Genomic DNA, 17,500 nt, shown 5'->3' on the forward strand with positions numbered 1-17,500 from the left:
TCTCTCTCTCTCTCTCTCTTCTCTCTCTCTCTCTCTCTTCTCTTCTCTCTGTATGTGTGTATGTATGTGTGTGTGTGTGTGTTGTGTGTGTGTATGTGTATATGTATGTGTGTATGTGTGTGTGTGTGTGTGTGTGTGTGTGTGTGTGTGTGTGTGTGTGTGTGTGTGTGTGTGTGTGTGTGTGTGTGTGTGTGTGTGTGTGTGTGTGTGCTTGTATGTATGTATATATGTGTGTGTGTGTGCGCGCGTGTGCGTGCGTTTGTTTGTATCCATTATAATACATAATTACTATTTAAAAACTTAAACTTCAAACAACACACAAACTATCCGATAAAAATCCGCCATCAAGGTTTACAGTGTAACGTGTTCAGACAAACGCAGTAACATCACTACAGAGAAAGAAATCTGGTTCCCATCCCAGGACAATGCAAGCTCAACAATGCAAGAAGAAACGACATTGCAAACACCTTCAGTTCACCCTGCAAATGTCCCAATTACGAGGCGTGGCGTGATTATGACGTAATAGCCCGTTTTCTATGTCGTTGGCAGATGAAGCTGTGACCGCGTTAAAGAAAATGGGTTTTCCTTTTCTCTCTCCTTTTGATGACTAAAACTTACATAGTTTTACTTAACCAATAAGTTTCAGAAAATAACATTCTTTCCATAAAGATAAATAGGCTAAGGAAATCTTAAGCACGACTTAGATGAGGAAGCGACTGAGGAGAAATGAGGCTTGAGTGTAAAGTGAAATTGCAATTAAGATTGGGAAATAGCTGTCAGGGTCGTCACACAGCTGTTACATTCCTCGCGCTCATGACACCTTCCGGAACCACGCTAGGAATGTGTGAAATATGATAGCAGATGCTCAGACTGAATTAAGTATGACTGGTAATGTATAATTTATATTCGTCAGCCCATCCTACAAGTATACTGTATATATATATACATACATATATACATACATACATACACACAGATATATATATATATATATATATATATATATATACATATATATATATATAAATATATAAATACATACATAAAAACAAATATATATATATGTGTGTGTGTGTGTGTGTGTGTGTGTGTGTGTGTGTGTGTGTGTGTGTGTGTGTGTGTGTGTGTGTGTGTGTGTGTTCATATATCTACATCTCTCTCTCTCTCTCTCTCTCTCTCTCTCTCCATATATATATATATATATATATATATATATATATATATATATATATATATATATATATATATATAGAGAGAGAGAGAGAGAGAGAGATAGAGAGAGAGAGAGAGAGAGAGAGAGAGAGAGAGAGAGAGATGTATATATTTATATATGTATATATGCATATATGTATATATATGTATATATATATATATATATATATATATATATATATATATATATATATATTATATCTGTGTGTGTGTGTGTGTGTGTGTGTGTGTGTGTGTGTGTGTGTGTGTGTGTGTGTGTGTGTGTGTGTGTGTGTGTGTGTGTGTGTGTGTGTGTATATACACATATATATATATGCATATACATATGTATATGTATATATATATATGTATATGTATATGTGTATGTGTATATATGTATATGTGTATGTATATATACATATATATATATGTATATGTGTATATATGTAAGTATATATATATAACTATATATGTATGTATATATATGTATATATATGTATATACATGTATATATATATGCATGTATATATAACTATATATGTATATATATACATATATACATACACATATATATATATATATATATATATATATATATATATATATATATATATATATATACATATTTGTGTATTTTTCTATTTGAATAATAGACATAATTTTTACTATTTGGTAAAGTGGGTAATTTTAACTTCTCTAAACTTATAATTGACAGATCAAATAATCTAACATAATAAATGGGATTAAATGATGAGGTTATTTCACAAAACCTTCTAAAAAGGACGTAAAAAATAACCTTATTTATTTGCATCATCTTTAAATACATTACATGAGAAATATATCGTAAGTATTCATGAATGAGTGAAAATATCAAGCATTAAGGAAACAGACATGACAGCATACATATATCCGCATCCAGGCGACCAGATAACGAAGACAAACTACATGGCATTAATTTAATTAATTAGTTCAAAAGAACACGCAAACTTCTCAAGGAATTGCGACAGGAAAAGATGACATGGCAACATAACCTTCTCTGATGAAGGGTAACAAGGCCTGCAGAAAATAATCAGCCTTATCATACATATCAACAGGAGTCAGATTAGGATATCTGATACCCTTAATGATGTTGAGGCAGCAAAGGAAATTCACCCTTATTCGTTATGCACCGAAGGTATATTCAAGGCTCACCATTGTCAATAATGGGAGTGGTTTCGTATTGTTGACTATTAGAGTGACAGTTTTTTTCTTCTACACGTTCTTTGATTGCGACACTGAAGTGGGATCAACAGAAATATCACCGAACAACTGAGCTATTGAAACAGTCAAGAGAGAAAAGAAGTAAGAAAAGAAACAAACTGGGGAAAAACAGCAGAATTTATCGAGGTGCCAAGTGTGCGATAACTATGCCATCCAATATCGGTTTTCAGTGTCAAATGAGATATTCAACACCAGCACTTCTATTTCATTGCAAAAAAAAAAAAAAAACTTTCCTGTAAAAAAAAGGAAAGTTCAAAACAATAAGAGAAAGAAAGCACAAAAGAAAAAGTAAATTGAGAAGAAGAAAATACAAGAAGGGCGTTGAACTTTCTTCTTATGTATTAATAATTTCTAGGCACGTAATTCTAGTCACAACCTCATGCTGTTTAGTCCTTGCATGTGAGATAAATACAAACAGAACAGCTTATGCACTTACTGAAGCAACCGCATATTGTCAAATCTATATTTGTCTTATTATCGTTATTCTTTATCTGAAGCGATACCATCGATAATTTCATCACAACAAATGAAAGCAAAATCATCATACATATCATACGATTTACGAAAAGGAACTACGAAGACACATTAAAAGACAACCACCTCCAAACACACACAAACAAAACTCCTTTCAAAACTCAAGAAAAGCAACAAAAGACGTCCACACACAAACAAAACGCACACAAACACACTCCCTCAAACGACACAAACAAGACCCCCTCTCCTCCCCCCTACGCCCCCACTTACCTTGCTTCGAGTACACCTCCACTTCGCAAAGAGACATGGAGCCTTCCACGCCCACCATTTGCACGAAGACGTACCTCCCTACCATGGGACGGGCGCAGCTGAATTCCTTCGTGCTTCCTTCCTCTGCAAGCAAAGAATTGTATTATGACGGGAAGTGATAGTATTAGAAAAGGTTTTGGATATAAAGGGGTGCTTGCTGAATTTAATGGTGATGATAATCATTGTAAAAGTGATAATGATGATTGTAATTTATGTCAGCAATAACAATGACGGTAATGGTAATAACAACAGCTACATTAAAACGAATATTGATAATGTAAGTGATAATGAAATAAATGGTAAATAACAAGTGACAATAACAGTATTAATAACGATAATGGCTATGAATAACATTGGTATGGATAACAGAAAGAACAATGAATAACATTGATAAGGATAACATAAATAACAATGAATAACATTGTAGTGGTAATAAATACAGCAATGAAGATATATTATATTTAAAAAACACACAAACTTGACAAAAATAAAAGAATTACCTTTGGAGTAAGTATGAGACACAAATCGAACAAAATTCAAACCACCATAAGACACTCGGAGAATAAGTGTCATCGCCCTTGTGTTATGCCAATGTATATTCCTATGGTAAACATCAGCTAATCCCATATATGAAACTTTTATGATTTACTGAAGGTTTTCAGCAAGGCAATCTTATGTCTTATGATTGGTGTTTTACATCACTTCATATAGTATTCATATATTTCCATTTTTTTTCAATCACGGCAATATAGTAAATGCAGAATAATTCATTTAATACAAAATACATAAAACAAAACGATATGATCTTTAGTAATAACACATCATAATAGCGACAATCCAAGCAATTATCTATCTCTATAGTCCTACCATAGCAATAGAAGACATAAAAAAGAAACAAAACAATAAAATCATATGTACATCAAATTACTAGATAATCCAAACAAGGTAGTTAGAGTACGCTATTTGATAATTGTGACCAGAGGGCAATCAACTTTTTTCTGTTTTTATTCTAAAAGAAATTATTAACTTAAAACAATAATTCTAAACAGTACAAAGTATTCATGTATAACCATTTATTCAAATTGCAGTCAAAAGACGTGTTATTTTATTACATTCAAAACATTACTACCCAACCATCCATCTTTATACAAGAGCAATATAAAAAAAATACTATACCATCCAAAGCGTAAACTAGCCAAACAATATAAAGAAGATAATAACAAATAATTTATTTTAGTTACAGGCAAGAAGGCAAGCAGCGTTATACAATGAGCTACTTCCTCACTCCACCCCATCCCCCACCCACTCCCACCCTACCCCCTAACCCGCTACCACCCCCCACCGAGGCTATAACAGCAGTTTCCTGTGATTGTTTCTCATCCCGCAGTTTCCAATCTTTGCGAGAGAGGATTGGATTCCGGGAAGAGGCGGAGGAAGAGGATTTAGAGGAGCGTTAAGGTGATGGATGTGTTTATGACCGAAGGTTTATGGGATTTATAGATCGTGAGGGAGATATCGAGAGAAAATAGAGAATACAATTTTCTTTAATGTTCTGATCCTTGTTTTGCTAGCGATTTTGTATTTCATTTATAAACGTTATAAGCTTAATTTTGCCATGGTATTTAGGACCGTTTATAACCATAATTCACATCACATTTCCCCAAACGTTTTTATCTAATCTATCTTCTTGTCAGCTTTTCTTTATTACTTCTTATACTCTCGATATATCATAAAATAACCAATCTATTCACCATAATCACATAATAGGTAACTTAATAACATTAGCAGTGATTAATTACATCGGTAGACAAAGGGGATTTTTCAGATCCTTCAAGGACAGACTAAAATTGGTTATAATCACCGTGGGACAGACTCTGCATTTCTTATTAGCCTTCTTAATCGTCTTCATTTATTACCGGATGTCTTTTATATCCTATTTAGTCGCTTGTGTTCTCTCTCTCACATTCTTATGCCAATCTGTGGAAGGTCCTTCGAGTTCTGCGTTCGTTTCATTTCGTTAAATTTTCTAGTTTATCTTTTAAAGTTATACATCAAGTCTATATAACGTAAAAGGCTGAAGGAAAATCTTAGTTTATATGGAGAGAGAGAGAGGGAGAGGGAGAGAAAGAGAGGGAGAGAAAGAGAGAGAGAGAGAGAGAGAGAGAGAGAGAGAGAGAGAGAGAGAGAGAGAGAGAGAGAGAGAGAGAGAAGAGAGAAAGGAGAGAGAGAGGAGAGGAGAGGAGAGGAGAGGAGAGGAGAGGAGAAGAGAAGAGAGAGAGAGAGAGAGAGAGAGAGAGAGAGAGAGAGAGAGAGAAAGAGAAAGAGAAAGAGAAAGAGAAAGAGAAAGAGAAAGAGAGAGAGAGAGAGAGAGAGAGAGAGAGAGAGAGAGAGAGAGAGAGAGAGAGAGAAACCGAACCTTGTAATGCATCTAAAACTACCCATGTCTGTAGCGGGAAACGAGACCAAATTTAGAAGAGCCCCACGAGGCCTGTCGAGTTCCCTTAGAGACACATTTCGTCACAGGAAGCTTTCAAGGTGACCGAGTTTCAGGACAGACGTCGCCCCTGTCTGTGTGTATGTATGCATGTACGTGTATGTGTGTGTTCGTGTATACGTATGTGTGGATGTATGTGTGTGTTTATCTCAAGTTCAATCTTCCATTTTCTTTTGCCTGAGGCTCAAGACAGACGACATGTGAACGTGTGTGTGTGTGTGTGTGTGTGTGTGTGTGTGTGTGTGTGTGTGTGTGTGTGTGTGTGTGTGTGTGTGTGTGTGTGTGTGTGTGTGTGTGTGTGTTCGTCCATCCGTCCATCCTGTGAGCGGTACAAGGACACGCTACCGGAGGAAATAGCCTGGGGCAGTGGGTCATTAGGACTAAGGGAGGCGCGGTGATGGGAGTCTCCAGGGGTGTATGTGTTTCTAAATCAGGTTTATTTTGCTCGATTGTCATTTCTTGGTTTTGGAAATATGACGAAACAGGCCTATGTTTGTGCTGAATAAGACGCTTTCTCGTATTTCCTTTTTTATTAGACTTATAAAATAAGAAAACTAAGAAATGAAACTCCATTCGATGTAGAAATAGCGATATTAATCCACGAAGATGCCGAGTGATTTCAAACTTTAAATTACACATCTAAAAGGAAGTGAAGATGAAGAATGCCCCGAAGCATAAAACGACAAAAAAGTGGGGGGTGGGGTGACATGAAGGTGGGGGGGGGGGCAAAAGGAGAAACAACATGGGGGGGCTAATCATGGGGATGGGGGCAAGAGGAGGGGGCGCAGTAAGACACTAACAAAAAGTAGTTTTGAACACCTGCCAGCTCAGTCATAGTATCTACATCCTGTGTTCTTAATATACAAGTACCATATATGTATCCTAAACCGAATTTCAAGCAATAGCCAATTCATAATTATATTTCCAACTTAATCTAACCTCAAAATTTTGGAGATAAAAGAAAAAAGAAGTAAGTCTAGAGCCTTGATTATTAATTAACAACTCTCACTGTGCTACTTACACACCATACAAAACACCAAAATAAGTATCACAAACACTGCCTATTCTCTTGCGAAAAAAATACAATACACTTCATAAAGAATGCATAACCTCAAAAAAAATATATATATACAATAATAAAAAAAGATAAAAGATCTTTAAGATGCAGGCCAAAAGACGCTATGACGACACCCTAAGGAGTCTGCTTGAGGAAGCATTGCAATCACTTCGCTTTCTTGCATGTCTCAAGCATAAAGGTTTTGCTCCTTCGTGTTCTATTTTTTTCTCATACTTTTCTTACGCCTTAGACAATGATAAGACTTCCCGGAAAAGGTCTTCTTGTGCTCAGATTGGCCTCCTTCGCTTGGTTTTGAAAGTGGATTGGGTTTCGGTTATGTCTTTCTCCTTCTCTTTCTTATTGTCGCTTTGTCTCTCTCTCTCTCTCTCTCTCTCTCTCTCTCTCTCTCTCTCTCTCTCTCTCTCTCTTTCAATCTTTCATTCATCCCCCTTCTGTCTCTATATACCCATCTTACTTCCCCGCCTCCTCCCCCCCCCTCCTCCACCTCTTAAAGGAAGAATATCCGCTTTAAGATAAGATCAATGTCCTTAATCTCTCTATACTGCAGAAATCTTAAGGCATGTAGAAGAAATATAAATAACTCAATAAGTATTTTTTCACTTGCGATTCACAGTGTGAAAGCAAAGTAGAAGGATAAATTAGGATGGGAATGAAAATATAAAGAAGAGCAAGAAATAGAGAAACAAAATAACAATGAGAAAACATTCCATAACTGAACAAAAGAACTGATAAGACAATGGAACAAGACGACAACATTTCATAGCTAAACACTGCAAACAATATCATAAAATATATCAATAGCTCAAAGGATTTATCTATCTTGATCTATGCAATCAATTCTTTTATACTCAATTATATGCATCCAATTCTAAAAAAAAAAAAAAAAAAAAAAAAAACGGATTTTGAGAGTGGACAACAATGTACCATCCTCTTTTTTTCCCCTGACCTTCACGTGACTGACAGATAGCAACCCTCCCCCTCCCCTTGCCACCCTTTATCTTCCCCGTCCTGCCACTCACATACTCCCCATCTCCCATCCCTCCCTTTCACCTCCCCTCCTTTCCTCCTTTCCTTCTCGTCCGCCCTCCCTGCCTTCCTACCCACCTGCTTCCTTAGATCTCCCCTTCTCTCCTACCTCTTCCCCCTTCCCTACCGCTACCCCTACCCCTACCCTTACTCCACCAAACCTTGGGCCCCCTTCCTTTCCCATCTGCCCCCCCCCCACTCCTCATCAGCCCCCCCCCCCTCCCTCCGCAGCTCACAGATATCACCGTCAAGTCCGAAATAATCATTAACGTAAATTGTGAATGACCATTTAATGAAGGAAGGTTAAGAGTTTCATTAGGTGGGTTTCGGGTCGTTACGCAAACCACACTCACACACACACACACACACACACACACACACACACACACACTGTGATTCGTTCATACAAGAATAAAGATTACAAGGCAGAACGAGAAGGGAAAATTAGATTATCATTTCATTAAGAGAAATGAACCCCCTCCTCTTTTTCTCTCCCTTCGTCCTCCCTCTGATAGAACGAGAAAAAATGGAGGTTAGATGAAGTTGTTCTTTTGCCGGACATTAAATGACCATTGAGGCTTAAGATCCGTCGCTGATAAGTGTGAAAACCAAGAACGATTTCCAGGTTTACTGGTAAATCAATACTATTTTTCTCTTCCAAGGTAACCAATGCGAAAGACGGTGGAATAAATACTATATTAAAATAATTGTCAATCTTTTGATACACACACACACACACACACACACACACACATATATATATATATATATATATATATATATGAGAAGTTTATAGGCAGAAAAACGAATCAGGTAAAAAAAAAAAGAAAGAAAGAAAGAAAGAAAAAAAAATCGACTGAACGATATGGATCATTTTCTTGGCTTCGTTGAAGTTTCCACGGCTGAAAAAATTTGTTCTATTTTTTTGTGTGCACCCGTGTGTATATGTGTATATATGTATGCATGTATATTCATGTATATGCACGCTTGTGTATATATACACAAACATAATATATAGACCGATAAAGAAATAGATGAAGATATAAACACGCAGACAGATAGAGAGGGAGAAATAACATTTGATCGCTCGGTCGTTCTTACAACCGTATAATGATATGCTGGAGATATATTTTCAGATGAAATTCCCGTGACTTGAAAGTCCTTGTGAGAGAAGCCCTGAGAAAAATGACCCAACGGTAACCGCTTCTCACTGTACATTGCATACCTGTCACGTTTTCCCTACCCAATCCAAGATGGAAATAAGAAAAGAAAGGAAAATATTAAGAAAAATATAAGGAATGATATAACAAAAGGAGAGAGAGAGAGAGAGTGAGAAAGAGAGAGAGAGAGCCTTGAAAAAGTTTTATTCTATTTAATGCGATTGGTGTCAGATAATCATAAAGATGACATCAGGTTAAATCTCGAATTAAAAACAACGTCATTGTCATGAGATACACAAAAAGTGATAAACAACAGCTGGTGTTTTGAAGTATTACGTCACGATGCCATAACAAGGAAGGTATGGTAGAAAGTAAGAGTGTTGCCACGTGCTGGTCATTAACTAGAGGGCGTCTCTGCCCTCCCGAGATCCCATGACTTGACCTCAATACAGCCTCCTCGTCAGCCAATTGCAAACGAGCTTAACGATGACGTCATATTAAGCCCCGGGCCTCGCCAGCCAATAGAAAACGATTTCTACAATGACATCTTTAAAGCCCCGGGCCTCACCAGCCAATTGAAAACGACTTCTATGATGACGTCATTAAAGCCCCGGGCCTCCTGGGCCAATTAGGAGCAGCAGTGCAAGTGACGTAACCGGGCCAGTGTGTACCGCGTGTGATACCGGAACACTTTCACTAAGATGGCAGTAATCGGATCATGAGGTCTCCACCTGTGAGGTTTCGTGGGAATTTCGCACTAGACATTTTGTAATGAGGCGGAAATTGGTTTTGAATTAAACACGTGATTAGATGTGCCTGACACGATGATAGGCAGTTTCGTTTCCCCCCCAAAACTTCTACTAATTTCTCGTTATGATTTTTCTCATTATAAGAGGTAGTCTTTGTAAGATTAATACACAATCTCCTTATTGCTTATCTTTATATTACTTCATGAGAAAGTTATGAATTACACTCATAACCTTAATACAGACCTGTAACTCGGTCATTCTTGCATAAGATAGGCTGAACGTGTTAATCTTATCAAACTTTACCTATTTTGCAATATGTTGCAGTGGCCAGATTTACAGCATCAGAACAAAAAAAAATGTAATACGACTAGCAGAAGTATCAAAATGAAATGTGAATGGTGAAGAAAAAATGTACAAAGACTCCTAAACATTTGTACAAAAACGTGCAAATCAAATCTTGACCCTATACACTGGGAGAAGTAGTTGTCGCAGCAGGTCAGACAGGAATTTCGAAATCATAACTTTGGCCATATCCGGACAAATCGCAAACACACACACATACGCACACACTCACATTTACGTGTGTGTATGTGTATGTGTATGTGTATGTGTATGTGTATGTGTATGTGCATGTGTATGTGTATGTGCATGTGTATGTGTATGTATATATGTATGTATATATGTATATATGTATATATATATATATATATATATATATATATATATATATATATATATATATATATATATATATATATATATATATAAGTAAGGTTTCAGGATATGAAAGTAGCATGGCCAGGTTACACATCATGCAGCCTATGAATGACCCGACTGCATGAACTAGACTGCATGATAAATCATATAAAAAAGAGTAACAAATGCCAGCTACTTAGCTCGACACTCGACCTTTCAAAGGTTAGCAACACTGACTACTTGACAGAGAAATAAGAGGAAGGAGAAGAAAATGAGGTTAAAAACGAAAGAAGGAGAGGGAGATGAGGATTACGATGAAAGAGGAAGGGAAAGAGTGTGAGGATTAAAATATAATAAGAAGGAGAAAGAAATGAAGAGACGATAGAGGAAAGAAAAGAAAATAGTGATCAAAACGAAAGAAAGAAAAAGGGATTAAACGAGAGACAGAGAAGAAAACATGTAATGAAAATAAGAAAGAAGGAAGACAATGGAAATGAATAAATAGTAACGATTATAATGATAATAATAATTAAAAAAAAAACACGGTTTATCCGGTTCATTAGCTAGTCAACGTTCTATATTTGAAAATGTCACGATTTCAGGTTGCAAGAATATCTGGGGCAGATAATAGATAATTACTAGAATACGACCAATTCTTTTCTTTTAAATGCCCAGAAGAATCTTGCTGGAAAAAAATATCTATAGGACTTTCTTTCTTTGAAATAGAAATCGATGAAAAATCACGAAATATAATGATCAGCAGCCATCTTATAAAAAAAGTAACAACGATTAACTTTATATAAAAGAGGTAGACAAATACGCGAAGCAGTGATACAAAATACAAATTACAACAGAGAAATAGAAATCCTTTTACAGTTATTAGCAAAGCGTTTCCATTTTTGTAACGTTTGATTACAACAGAACACGTCAGCTGATTCAGGTAAAAAAAGGCCCAGAACTCGAGTGGTCTGACTGATTGTGAATGTTGAAAACCTCAGAGTACGACCTAATGAAATGTTGCAGTTCAATCATCTGTTTAAACAAAGATTTTGAAGCTATTCTCTGTATTCATTTTTATTATGAAGGAGAGAGAATAAGAAAGATATATATATATAGAGATATATATATATATATATATATATATGTAAGATATAAAGATATATATATATATATATATATATATATATATATATATATATATATATATATATATATATATATATATATATATGTATATAAGATAGATATATATATATATATATATATATATATATATATATATATATATATATATATATATATAGAGAGAGAGAGAGATGGAGAGAGAGAGAGAGAGAGTTGCAGAAAGGGAGGCCAATATATAAAAAGACAGATGGAGAGAGAAGAGATCGAAAGAGAAGCGAAATAGAAGAGAGAGAGAGAGAGAGAGAGAGAGAGAGAGAGAGAGAGAGAGAGAGAGAGAGAGAGAGAGAGAGAGAGAGAGAGAGAGAGAGAGATAGAGATAGAGTGAGAAAGAGAGAGAGAAACAGAGTAACAAGCGACATCACACCAACCGGACTAAGACTGTTCCTAAATAACAGGATATCTACCCATAAAAGAGACAAAATATGATGGTTAAAAATATAGAGATTCTTCGCAACTCATAATATACGATAACCACACAATTTTTCTCAATAGTCAGGATGAATCATTACAATGGACTATTCTATAAATAGGTTCAAAAGAGAAAGGGAGAGAGAGAGAGAGAGAGAGAGAGAGAGAGAGAGAGAGAGAGAGAGAGAGAGAGAGAGAGAGAGAGAGAGAGAGAGAGAGAGAGAGAGAGAGAGAGAGAGAGAGAGAGAGAGAGAGAGAGAGAGAGGAGAGAAGAGAGAGAGAGAGAGAGAGAGAGGGAGAGAGAGGGAGAGAGAGGGAGAGGAGGAGAGAGAGAGAGAGAGAGAGAGAGAGAGAGAGAGAGAGAGAGAGAGAGAGAGAGAGAGAGAGAGAGAGAGAGAGAGAGAGAGAGAGAGAGAGAGAGAGAGAAGGCAGAGAAAGAAAGAAAAAGAGAAACAGAAAGAAAAGAGAGAATAAGGGGGAAGAGAAAGAGAGAAGAGAAATACAGAAAAAAAAAATAGAGAGAAAGAGAAAAAAAGAGGAAGAAGAAATAGAGAAACGACGAAAGAAGCACACACAGACACACACTAAAAGGCCGAGAAGACAGAGAGAGAGAAAAAGATAATGGAACCGGACGTGAAGGGATGTGAACGAAGGGTTCAAGACGAGCAAGTCCCCGTGTGGGCATCCCTGATCAAACGGCCTCTGCAACTCCAACTGTACCTCAAGGCTGCTTTGCTCAGGGGATTGATAACGAAGAAAAACATACTAATTAAAAGGAAAACAAACGAGCGAGAGTATATACCAACAATAAATATTAACGCACATGTATATTTATTCATCTGCGCCTATGCATGTTGACTAAGATATCAATATGTACGTTTGATAACTTCAAGAAGTCTTGCGCATTAATCCATTAAACAGGTAAACGATAAAAGGAAAAATAAATTTGAGTAGAGGAATGATATAAAAAAAGGGAGAAAAACGCTGAAGAAATGAAGATGAAGAAAAAAAAACTAAAAAGAAGGATTAAAAAAAAAAAAAAATGAAAATCCGATGCCTTCCTCCCCGCCCGAGCATAACGAAGGGAATCACTTTGTTTTCTCGTCTCGGGTAAATATTCACACTTTCCGCGATTGTAAACGCCTCCAGTGCATACAAAGGCCGGCCGCCTGTGCTCCCTTTTGCACTGTATTTAGAGTACATTTCTTACAGGATTTGTTTTATTCTGGTCCATTCTGTGCGATTTATCCGTTCTTCACTAGATGGCGCTTATAGTTTTGTTTTTGTTTGTTAAGTTTTGTTCATGTTTATCTATATTGCGTCTCTTTTCAACACCGGCTTGTACCCTTTCTATTCTTCTGTTTATCACTCTTCATTAGTAATTCCTCTGAGTTCTTTTGGAACACCGGAAAAGGCAAAGTGTAAATGCAGATCATTGACACCGAAAAGAAAATAAGAACGTGTATGCCTACAACCACCAAACCTGAACAGTGTTTACTTTTTAGAAACGATCAGCCATTATTTCCTCTCTCTCTCTCTCTTACACTATCTACCTGCCCACTCTCCTCTCCGCTTTCTACGCATTTCGTTCAGTTAACTCTCACATGATCGAGTCGCAAATTTTTTTCCCGTTTGTATAGTCTCTTCTAGGCTTTCTGCACCTTTCTCTCAGTTTACTCACACACGCTTAGCTCAGGTTGCTAATTTTCATTTCCTCTTGCTGGCTTTTCCTTCCCGCTTTCTGCGCATTTCGCTCAATTTACTCTCACACATTTCACCTCAGGTGCTTATTCTATTTCCCAATTGTCAATTCTCATGCTTGCATCCGACGCATTTCGATCATTTTTCTCCCTCTCACTATGCTCAAAGTAGTTATTTTTCTCTCTATTTTCCTACATATAGTTAGACGGGGCAGAGAATACACGGGAACTTATACTTACATGACTAAGTTCTGCCGAGTCTCACGTTTCGTACCGAATTGATATACAACACCATAAAAACCGTTTTAATATCCGAGTTTTACGGAAATTAACTGTACCCTGGACATAAACACAAAGAACGCGAATTCTCGCCGCGGCTTTGTTTGTTTGTTCTTTGTTAACGTGCTTAATTCAAACCAAGGTCGTTACAAGTAACGCACGCATCAATTATTCATTGTGACTCGAAACATTTGCATAGAAAATATGTCCGTAATTATTCCGTTCCCATCATTACATCCCGCTTTTTTGCTCTGATTAGCGACGTTATGAGATTTCCAAGAAAAACCATGAAATGCAAAATTTCCTTGGCTACAAAATCCCTTCCTCCATTTTTCGTTTATCACAGAAATACCGTTATCCAACCTTTCGTTTAGTCTTTGGGGTATACTTGTATATTCATCTTTTTATCATCTGTCGTATTATTACACATATTTCTTCCAAGTTACCATAAGCACTTTCAAAAGCCAGTGAAGTGTTGTTACTTCCTATATAATCAACGTTGTCGTGATGATCCCATAACTTATTTCTAAGTTCTTTTAGGTTTTATACAAGCCGTATTTCTACTTGTCATTTTCTTTATCTCCTGCCAGTCATTCCCTTGAAATAGCCGATGTTTTGTTGTTGTTGTTTTTTTTATCACGCTGATTTTTTCTGTTATCCGTGTGTCTTTGTTTCTTTTTTTATGTTACAGTATATAGCTGTTAGTAAAGGGACAAACATTTTATTCTATTTAATCAGGATATGTTAAGGACACCATTTTCCTCCCCGATGCGAGAAGATGAATTATAAAAGAAAAAAAAATTAAACATTATCCAACAGTCAATACAATTCCTCATACTGGGGAATTTTCTGCCTTTGTTATAGCTCACAAACCTGTTCTGGTGCAACAGTTTAAAAGAAGAAGAGGGGAAAAAAGTAAATCAACCTTGCTAATAAGACAGCAAGAATATGGACAGATCGCATGAAACCCGAACAGAAATGGAAGGCATACAGCACGTGTGAAGCAAGAACAGTAAGTCCAACAGGAACAACGAGAACAACAACAACAACAAAAAAAGAAAAAAAAGAAAAAAAAAGAAAAGAGAAAAGCAGTAAGCTACTGTAAAAAAAAAAAACACACACGTAAAAGAACAAAATCAACCAGTAAACAAATGAAAAAACAAAAGAAAGAGTACGAAGAAAAACGCTAAAAGAACACAAGGGAAACCTCACCGATCGTGCCAGGGTACCAGGCGCACAGACGATTCCTCTGGATGTTGGTTGAGTCTCCCACGCGGATCTCGATGTCCTGCACGGGCTGGTGTCCTGCGAGGGAGGAGAGAACAAAACGTGAAGATGAAGAACAAGGTGAAGAACAGGATTTGGGATTTTTTTGGGGGGGAGAGGTCGGGGAACGTGAAGACGGGAACGTCGAACAAAACGTGAAGATGAAGAACAAGGTGAAGAACAGGATTTGGGATTTTTTTTGGGGGGGAGGTCGGGGAACGTGAAGACGGGAACGTCGGAGGCAATAAAGAGAGAACATTCCGATGACTGAAAGAACATGAACGGAAAAGAAAGAAGGAAAGAACAAGATTCCATGTGCCGCGAGGTCATGTCATTGTTTTCCTATTATGGCGAGCGTTGAGAGGGGGGGAGGCAAAGGGGAGGTGGACTCCTTGGGGGAAAGAATGAGGGGAGGGGGAGACAGAAATAGGGCAGGGGTGATATAAGGTCACCCTGAGAGGCGGGTGGGGGAGGGGGTAGGGTGATGCTCATGGGGTCAGACACGCCACTGACCTTTTCCCTTTCACTCGGCCAGGACTGAAGGAGGCCGAGTGCTCCTGGGATGAGGAATCCGGGGGAACATTCGGAAATTAGTATCAGATCAAATCGGTGCTCGACAGATGTGCTGTACAAAACACACACATACACGTACTTATAAAGATACACACACACACACACACATATATAAGTATATATGGATATACATATATATATATATATATATATATACATATATGTATATATGTGTATATATATATATATATATTTATATATATATATATGTATATATATATGTATATGTATATGTATATGTATATATATATGTGTGTGTATGTATATATATGTATGTATGTATGTGTGTATATGTATATATATGTATATATATATATATATATATATATATATATATATATATAGATATATATGTATATATATATTTATATATATATGTATATATATATATTTATTATATATATATATATACAATATAAATATATATATATATATATATTATATATTATATATATTATATATGTTATTATATATATATATATATATATCTATATATACATATATATGTATATATATATATACACATATATATGTGTGTGTGTGTGTGTGTGTGTGTGTGTGTGTGTGTATGTGTATGTTAATGTGTATGTTAATGTGTATGTTAATGTATATGTATTTGTATATGTATATGTATGTGTATGTGTATGTGTATGTGTATGCATATGCATATGCATATGCATATGCATATGTATATGTATATGTATATATATATATATATATATATATATATATATATATATATATATATATATATATCCATATATACACATATATACATATATATATATATATACATATACATACATATATATACACATATTCATTTCCTTGAGAATGTGTCCATATCCTCTAACAACTGAACGACCAATGATGAATAAACGAACACGCACACCCCCCAATCCGTACATACAAACACACTTCCCACAAACAAACATCCCGAATGCAATCGCAAAAACACCCTCTCTTTCTCCCCCCCCCCTCCCCCCTCCCAACAGGCAAACACAGCAGCCCATGGATGACGCTCCAACACACACCGCATACAAAAGAACCTTAACATTGTCAAACTCTGCCGCTTTCTCTTCTTTCACACTTTCCTGACAGAGAGAACAGTCTTATCACTGTGTCACGACGTACTGTACTACGTGTTAAAAGGAAGATTTTAACAAAGCTATACACTAAAAAGAAGATTTTAACTATGCTTTACACTGAAAAGATTTTAACTATGCTATACACTGAAAGGAAGATTTTAACTATGCTTTACACTGAAAGGAAGATTTTAACTATGCTATTTTGTGTTTTTTTCGCATTTCTGCACCCTTGATGACAATGGGGAATTGAATAAGAAATACGAATAGTGTATACATATTTGGTTGATATTGCGAGTAATATGGATCCAACGAGGACAATAAAACAACAGGCTAAGAGGCGAAGTCAATACAGGGAAAATAGTATTTAAATGTCATTTGTTTTGGCCATTTACAATAAATAAAAGTTACATATATCTTGAGAATATCTTTTTTCCCCCGACGAAACTGAATGTGCCGAAAACAATTCGAAATCAGAATTGCATTATTACATCAGTCGTATCTTTTTAGTGAAGTAATCATAAATCCCTGAAAGAAGTTCAAACCTTCTTATCTTTTTATCTACCA

General features: G+C 36.2%; 1 protein-coding gene across 1 annotated transcript in view; it reads right to left on the reverse strand.

Moving 5' to 3' along the window:
* The window catches only part of LOC122251566 (P-selectin), a 114,748-nt gene that overhangs the window by 19,104 nt on the left and 78,144 nt on the right, over window positions 1-17,500 (reverse strand). The window contains exons 5-6 of the mRNA XM_086552344.1: window positions 15,222-15,314; window positions 3,196-3,318 (exon numbers count right to left, since the gene is read on the reverse strand). Of these exons, the coding sequence (XP_086408470.1) occupies window positions 3,196-3,318; window positions 15,222-15,314 (216 nt within the window). The remainder of the gene's footprint in view (window positions 1-3,195; window positions 3,319-15,221; window positions 15,315-17,500) is intronic.

This window comes from Penaeus japonicus, unplaced genomic scaffold (assembly GCF_977035675.1).
Source record: "Penaeus japonicus unplaced genomic scaffold, GWHDUDI00000001_assembly GWHDUDI00000026, whole genome shotgun sequence".
Taxonomy (NCBI): Eukaryota; Metazoa; Arthropoda; class Malacostraca; order Decapoda; family Penaeidae; genus Penaeus; species Penaeus japonicus.